The sequence below is a fragment of the Hevea brasiliensis genome, chromosome 12 (genome assembly GCF_030052815.1).
Source record: "Hevea brasiliensis isolate MT/VB/25A 57/8 chromosome 12, ASM3005281v1, whole genome shotgun sequence".
In the NCBI taxonomy this organism is placed as follows: Eukaryota; Viridiplantae; Streptophyta; class Magnoliopsida; order Malpighiales; family Euphorbiaceae; genus Hevea; species Hevea brasiliensis.
The window spans coordinates 40,988,108-40,996,245 of NC_079504.1; the positions used below are offsets into that span (position 1 = coordinate 40,988,108).

General features: G+C 35.0%; 1 protein-coding gene and 1 non-coding gene across 2 annotated transcripts; both read left to right on the forward strand.

Annotated features, from left to right (window-relative positions):
- Positions 1–203: 203 nt before the first annotated feature.
- On the forward strand, positions 204–6,449 carry LOC131171434 (uncharacterized). Its single transcript, XM_058131543.1, has 9 exons — positions 204–782; positions 1,779–1,964; positions 2,045–2,137; positions 3,111–3,293; positions 3,427–3,529; positions 3,628–3,813; positions 4,592–5,460; positions 5,571–6,001; positions 6,129–6,449. The coding sequence occupies exons 1-9, from the start codon at positions 594–596 to the stop codon at positions 6,205–6,207; spliced, it is 2,319 nt and encodes a 772-aa protein (XP_057987526.1). The 5' UTR covers positions 204–593; the 3' UTR covers positions 6,208–6,449.
- A 1,279-nt stretch (positions 6,450–7,728) lies between these two features.
- On the forward strand, positions 7,729–7,819 carry LOC131171672 (small nucleolar RNA snoR114). Its single transcript, XR_009142330.1, has one exon. It is a non-coding gene; the product is annotated as a small nucleolar RNA snoR114 (small nucleolar RNA).
- Positions 7,820–8,138: the final 319 nt, after the last annotated feature.

The following is an 8,138-nucleotide window of genomic DNA, read 5'->3' on the forward strand; positions in this document are numbered from 1 at the left end:
TATTAAATAAAAAAATATTTTATTTTAATAAAGGTATAAGTGAAAAATTAAATAATTAATTTATAAAAATATAAAAATCAAATGTAGTATTCAGTAAAATTCAGGGCCAAATAGTATATTTTTCATAATAATAATAATAATAATAATAACAATAATAATAATAATAATAATAATAATAATAATTTTCTGTTGCACTTCCAATCCGTCGCGTCTCGCCATTGGAAAAAAACAAACAGAAAACAAGAGAAAAGTCAGAGACAGAGGAAAGAAAGAACGAAGGAAAGGGTCTTTCGGGAGGTTTTTGGAAGGAAAACATTCCCTCCCTTGTCCCTTCTCGTTCCCCTTTCTCATTGTCCTTCTCCTCCTCCTCCTTTGGTTTCCTTCGCATAACAACAAAATCTGAGAAGCAAAGAGCAATAAGAAACTACATAAGAAACAAAGTTTTTCTCATTCACATGATGATCCCAACCGAATAGTCCGTGCTGCAAAGAACCCACCTTCTTTCTCTCTCCATTTAACGACGCGTTTCCTCGTCTCATCTACCGGCCGGCTTCCTTATTCTCTCATTGTAATTTGCGGTTCCTTTCAATGTCATGGTGATGGGTGATGTGGGTGTCGTGTTGAAAAGAGAGGTTCAAATTCCGGAGGAGAACTGGGAGAGAGCGGAGGAAGCTGCAAGGAAGATAGTTAATAGGATTCGTCCAACTGTTGAAGCCGATTGTAAGAGAAAGGAGGTCATGGAGTATGTGCAGGCTCTCATTAAATCTTCCCTTGGATATGAGGTTTTCGTAATGCCCTTTTATTTTTTTTTTTTTAAAGTTAATTTCTTTAATTTGCTCTGAATTTCGTTTATTAATGCTTTTAGGTTGTTTCTTTGTTGTTACATTGTGGTTCACAGATGTGATATTTTCTTTGTAGTCTTATTTCTGGACAGTTAATTATGCTTTCGTTGCAATCCCATGGAAAGAAGAAGAAAAAGAAGTGAAAATGTTTTTATAGGACGAATGTTTATAGAGATGAGAAGCTTTTTGTGCATTTATGCGGTTGATGAGTGAATGATTATCAATAAAGTATGAATAATCGAAGACATGTTCCTAAAAGACCGGTCATCACTAAAAAAGGATTGCAGCATTTTAATGGGGTTGCCAAACTGCTGCTTATGAGAAAAGAACTTAGTCAAGATATAGAAATAAGAAACTTCAGCAGAATCTGAGCAAAATAGTTGGTTAAGGAATGCGACAATTAAACTAATTTAACTGCTTAAATTGATTGTCATTGCTGGGGCAGACCATTTTTTATGCATAAGGTTAGCTGTCCATTTAGTGGTGCTGTTTTATCTGATTTCAGTACAGGTGTCCCTTAATATGGTGTTGCCGATATCATAAACAACTTACCACTTTAGGCCTTATTAAGCATTCGTTACAGTCTTGATTTTGTTATCAGTGGTTTATAACATAAATCATAGGGACTTAATTTTATTTAAAATTATTTGTTGACATATTCCCTAATTTGTTAATGGTTGTGAAAATTAATCATCATTATCATAAATTAATGAATTATAGACCCTGCACTCATGGAATGAAAATCTTGACATTGATATTTTCTGAAAGATTTGTTACATTAAGACAGGAATAGCATTTGTGTGTTCCATTGTAATCATATGTGCGATTGTTTCTAAAATTCTATAAGGGAGCAAGCCATACTGAGGGGTTACGGCTTGATTTACTGATGAATTGCTTAAAAGTTAAAAGTATTGTTGTCCTTCTCATTCTTTACAGGTTTTCCCATATGGGTCAGTCCCACTGAAGACATATCTTCCAGATGGAGATATTGATTTGACTGCCATTTGCAGTCCAGCTGTTGAGGATGCATTGGTCACTGATGTTCATGCTGTTCTGAGACGAGAAGAGCGGAGTAAGGATGCTCCATATGAAGTGAAGGATGTCCATTGCATTGATGCTGAGGTTATTGTTACTCTGATGCTGAGGTTCATTACTCTCTGTTTCCTTTTCTTTCTAGCTGATTCTGGGCTTTTTTCTGGCAGGTTAAGCTTATAAAATGCATTGTACAAAATATTGTGGTAGATATATCCTTTAATCAGTTAGGAGGGCTTTCTACTCTCTGTTATCTTGAACAGGTATGTTTTCTGATTTTTTTTTACCTGAATTATTCTGGATGATATATATATATATAATTGGCGATACCAAGGATATCACGGATGAATGACACATTTAAGAGTATAGGGATGGATACACGAGTATGGGGTGAGCTGTTGGAGCGGTATGAAGATGTATACGATTGGGGTCTAAACGGGTTCAGGTTATAACTTCTTCTGCAAGGCAATAAATCGTCAAAAGGCCAATGGGGTGTATTCCCCATTGGCTCTCTGATGCTTAAGTTAGTGGACATGTAAGAAAAGGATAGGCTGCAAATAGAATGTGTGTGTTAAGAGTGTGAGAGTTCAAATGTTTTACCTGTAGGGGGTGATGTCTTTTATATTGACAGTTTGCCCAATTGGGGAGCGCCAAGAGTGGTTAAAGGTATAGGATAGGACTATGGTGCTCAGCTTTAACGGCTTGCTATATAGGATTGTCTCTCATTCTGTATAGAAGATACCCTGCCATTCTTGCAATGGCAGTTACACTGTCAGACTAGGAGATATTTATTGTGCTCACCGTACTATTGTTACCTGGCTCATTAATGCGCGTGTCTTGTTAGCATTTAATGGCTTTTCGTCTGTTTCCCCTTGATCGTGGTCCCGAAGGGTCAGCTCCCCTCCTGATCGGCTGCCATTACCGGGTGGTTCATCATGTATCTTCTGGTTTGGTAGGGCTATATAGTCTTCGACAAGTGCTTACCCATATACATTATCTTTTGTATATGGATTATTTGCCCACTGTAGACAGACTCTTCAGCTTGTTGGAGTCCACGTGTCACTGATCTAAAGGCGGAGTATTTTTGAGCATATATATATAGTTTCCTTAATTGCAAATTGAGTTTATACCTTCTAGCACCATGGCTTTGTTGTATCTCAGATCTCTCTGTGGATATAAATTTGATTAAATTTTTGTTTCTGGAATTTGGTAGTTCTGATGCAACTTATGTTACAGGTTGATCAGATTGTTGGCAGAAATCACCTCTTTAAACGCAGCATCATTCTGATAAAAGCTTGGTGTTATTATGAGAGTCGTATTCTTGGTGCCCATCATGGTTTAATTTCAACATATGCTTTGGAAACACTAGTTTTGTATATCCTCCACGTATTTCACACTTCCTTAAGTGGGCCTTTGGCAGTAAGTATTGTGCACTAATGCATCCAGGAGTTTCATAGTGCCTTGTGTGCATGTTATGTTCTATGAATTTAATATTGCTTTGTCTGCGCAAATGCACCCATGAGCCACTAAATGTGTTTTCATATTGGTGTAGGTTCTGTACAAATTCCTGGATTACTTCAGCAAGTTCGATTGGGATAATTATTGTATTAGTATAAATGGGCCAGTTTGCAAATCTTCTCTTCCCAACATTGTCGGTAAGAGATTCTTTGTGGTTTTGATGTTAGCTGGCTTTATAGTTGCATTTTTTATTGATCTCTCCTCTCTCTCTCTCTCTCTCTCTCTCTCTGTGCAGCTGAGCCACCTGAAAATGGGAAGGATGAATTGTTGCTTAGTGATGAATTTCTTAGAAAATGTGTGGATATGTTCTCAATACCATCAAGGAGTCCTGAGATCAATTCACGGCCTTTTCCCCTGAAGCATCTAAATGTAGTTGATTCTCTGAAAGAAAATAACAACTTGGGCCGCAGTGTAAACAGAGGTTTTGAGCTTTTTCTTTTTTTATAATAATATTATTAAAATAATATTCTGGTCGAAAAGGGGGTTTTATTAACTCATGCCCTTGGAACTCAGAAATGGATTTCCTGTTCCTTGTATTGAAAATATTTTTGACTTTCAAAAGTCACTAGTTTTGAAAGTAATCTTTCCCTTTTTTTTTTCCTCTTCTTCTTGCTATGTTAAACCAAGACTACTAGAATTACAATTTTGACACCTCCATTCATCAATGTGCCATACCAATGCTTAAAGCAGTATTGCTTTATAGGCTGTGATTTCTTCTGCTGCTGGTGCTTTCATTATGAACATCTTCACCACTACAATAAAACATTGAGTCCTAATTGTGATCCAGGCCTTTGCTGGAAAGGACCAACTTGCAAGCCATATTTTTCTTTTGGATTTTTCGCAATTTTATATTTTTGTTCTCTAATTTAGGGATTCAGCTTTATGGCCGTATTTGGTTTTTGTTGGTTATAACTTAGGTTTACTGAAGTGCAAGAACCTAGGGTTCTACAGTTTTACATAATCATTCTTCTTGTTTTTGCTTCTGATTCCAGATTCTTTTCATTATTCGCTCCTAACATTACATGCTTATTATCTTTTTTACCCAAAGGGAAGACAGTATAGAAAAAGTTAAATTCCAATGTATTTGCTTATTGGATTTCCAAAGTTGCTTCAAGAGTACATAATAAATGTCACCTTTTTTTTTTTTTACCATATATATGCTATCTCATTTCAATGATGATGCCATGGTTTTTCTGCAGCTAGCTTCCATCGAATACAGGGTGCTTTCAAATATGGAGCTCGCATTCTTGGCCGGATTCTTTCATTACCAAGTGAGAAAATGATCAATGAGCTCAACAAGTTCTTTGAAAATACTTTGGACGGACATGGGCGCAATTATTGGAGTCATGTTCAAAAGTCTTGTGTAGTATCTGGCAGTGGAAATTCTGATAATTCATCCTCATCATCATTTTCTGATAAAAGCTCTGAAGGTAGTATGCTTCTGAAATCAACTGTTGATTACAGTAGCGATCAACTTTGTGAGACATCATGTGGAGAAAATGGAAATTTTGAAAATAAGATATCCTATGGAAAAATGACTGATGGTGCAATTGGCTGCACATTAAGGTCAGAATCCAAAGAGAACCATTTTGTGGTTAACAATTCAACCTGTTCATGTGCTAATCACGAGGGTAAAGCTGCTTTGGGTTCAGCAATTGCAATTCTTGTCAATAACACCTCAGCAGACAACCTAACTCCTACTATTGGGGAAAGAGACTTTGCTAGCATTTCTGGGAACTCTCAATCTTTCAAATCCTTATTGGACCTCAATGGAGATTATGAAAACCACTTTAGGAGTGTGGTTTTTGGTCAATATTGCCATTTCTATGCTGTATCTGCTCCCATACTACTCTTTCCTCCCATGTTACCTCAGTCTGATAATAAAAATCCTTGGGAAACTGTCTGTCAATCCTTACAATTGAAACAGAATGTTCAATCTCAAATGAACAAAAATGGTGTTTCGAGACAACAAAGATACTCTTTGAACCCTCCAGCACCACTGAGTGCTGCTTTCAATTCTGAAGAAAAGAGAAAACGACGAGGAACAGGAACATACATTCCCAGCATGGTATAATTTGAAAGATTGTTGCTTTTTGGCATTTTTTTTTGTCCAAGTTTCAAAATTTGACATGCACTTCTTTTTCCCCTAGGTTTCATACTTTTCTAAAATTTTTGCAGAGTTATCATTCAAATTGGGATAGGCTGCCTTCAGGAAGAGGGAAGAACCAGACTGCAGGAGGAAATGGTGAGCTGCATAAGCACACTCATGATAATGGGTTAGCTGCAACTTCACAAGAGAGAAATTCTTCTAAATCTGGCCATGAGCTTTCAGAGGCAGAATACCCATATCTGGGGAATGGAAAGCCTGTACCATCAGAGATTCGGATATCTCAGTCATCCGTGTGGGGTTCTTTCAATGCCAATGGCTTCTCTCGCCTATCTGAAAGAATTGATTCTGGGTCTGAGGGCCTTCAACGGCATGAAGAGTCCATGCCAGAAAGGATCACCCCGCTTTATTCTGGCATTTCATGTACATGGGGCTCTGCTTCAATCCCAGTAGAAACGGAAGCAGAGGGGTCTGAACCAGTTTTAGAAAATGAGCAAGAAAGGTAATAGACTGTACTAGCATCTGGAATGTTTCATATTTAATGAAGGAAACAGTTTTCCATTTTTAATGTTGCAATTACTTTCTCATTTTGGAATCTGCCCTGACTAACCTATTATTTTGGATTTTAGGATTGCACAGAATTCATATCGTCTGAAGGATGAAGTTGATTTTCCTCCTCTTTTCCAAGGGAGAGCAGTAGGGATGTAGTAGTACCACAGGAAATGTGCGCAAGTTTTAGATGCTAACATCTTCATAGATCTTGGTAGACTTATATTTTATTTTCTTCTCCTTTTGCTTGAAGTGTTTTTTTTTTTAACATAAATGCACTGGTTGTTTCTTGCTTTTCCATCTGAATGTTTTTAGGATGTTCAACTTGTCAAATAGAAGAATTTGTGCAGTAAATACAAATACCGCATTGTAGAAATTTGAATGCTACTCTTCACCTCCAATAGAGTTGTCTCGGAATTTCCCATCTTGCATTGCTATTTGCTACCCTTTAGTGTACCATACTGTTCATCATACAGTCCTTTGTCTTGTGCAGTTTTTATAGGATATAAATTTACCTAAACCTGATCTATCATAAACTAAAAGACGTACTTATTTTACATATGGTTTCCACGATACATGTGGTATCTTGGGTTTAAAATGAACTAGGTTTGGATAAGAATTCTTGTTTTTACAGATGTGCCTGGTAGTAAAATGCCTGAAAAATGTCAAGACTTTATGAACATTGTGATTGGCTTATCATGCATAGATTTATATGGTTTTTGGTATGTGTGGATCGTAGGCCGTAGCGGCCATGCACATTTGCATTTGTGATGGGTCCAAAAAGTTAGAATTTCTGACTTTATACAGTTTTAACACCTTTAGCTATTTAAAAAAAAAAAGAAAAAGAAAAATCTATTTTTTTTTAGGATTTCAACTGCTAACTTTTGTAAATTAGTTTGCTTAGTTTAAAAAGTTGAACCAAACAAGAATGTACTATATTTTTAATAGCGAATATACAATTTTGGATTGCTAAAAAATTAGAGTTATGGAGAAACATTTTAGAGGTATACAAATATCAAATTAACTAGAAAGAAAATATTATTTTCGTTCATTTTTATTTATCGTATTTATATTTTACATAAAAATTAAGAAAATGATTAAATAATTTTAATTTTTTTTTAAAAAAAATACTAGTATTCGGTAAAATCATCCTTTATTTTACTTAAAAAATTATATAAATATTTTTTTGTATTTGATAGAGATAAAGCTATATATGCATAGCAATTTCTACAGTCACTGGAGAAGTGATTAAAGTGGTGTTAGTGTAGATAAGAGTATGGGTTCCATTAAATGCGCATTTTAAATGCGGTTTTGTTAAAAGATGTGTCCCGTCCTCTGTGCATCCTCCATTATGAATGCCTTAACTATTATGGTAGAAAGTGGTGAAAATTACGAGTTAATTTTTTTTTCTTTTCATAAAAAATACGTTTTCTTTACTTTAAAATATGTTTTATTGCCATCTAATAAAAAATATATATATATATATATATATATATATATATATATATATTTTTTTTTTTCTTTTGTTTAAAAATTAAATTATGCAAAAAAAAATTAAAAAAGAGAGAATTTAATAAAATAACCATGGATTAATGCATAAGTAACTAATCACTAGTGGTCTAGTGGTAGAATAGTACCCTGGTACAGACCCGGGTTCGATTCCCGGCTGGTGCATGCTTTGAGCCATGATGAAACTTGTGCTTCGTGGTGATGGTTGGGTCCGTCACTTGTCGTCTGATTCACCGGACGATATCAAAGCGCATCTGAGCTCTACTTTTACTTTTTAATTATGAAACTTTTTGTTCTCACTTTTTGAAAAATAAAATTATATAATTTTAAATTTTATAATATTAAAATTTGCTTCCTATTTTAATTTCATTTCTTATTTTATATATAAAAAAAATCCTTGATGAACTAAACTAATTCTACATAATGAATTTTATACTGAGATATTCACTGACTTGTCTCCATTATATAATACAAGAAAAAAGAAAATTAGCAACAGAAAATTCGGCTTCAAAACATTGAAAATCGGTTTTTAATTTCAATTAGAAACCTATTTGAAACCGAAATAGTTGGTTTACAATTCG

What these genes read in the sequence shown, in the direction of transcription:
- LOC131171434 (XM_058131543.1), top strand. Translation starts at nt 594, where the DNA reads ATGGTGATGGGTGATGTGGGTGTCGTGTTGAAAAGAGAGGTTCAAATT. An exon ending in GGGCCGCAGTGTAAACAGAG is followed by an intron (nt 3,814 to 4,591) that starts GTTTTGAGCTTT and finishes GTTTTTCTGCAG; the next exon opens with CTAGCTTCCATCGAATACAG. An exon ending in TTAGAAAATGAGCAAGAAAG is followed by an intron (nt 6,002 to 6,128) that starts GTAATAGACTGT and finishes TTTGGATTTTAG; the next exon opens with GATTGCACAGAATTCATATC.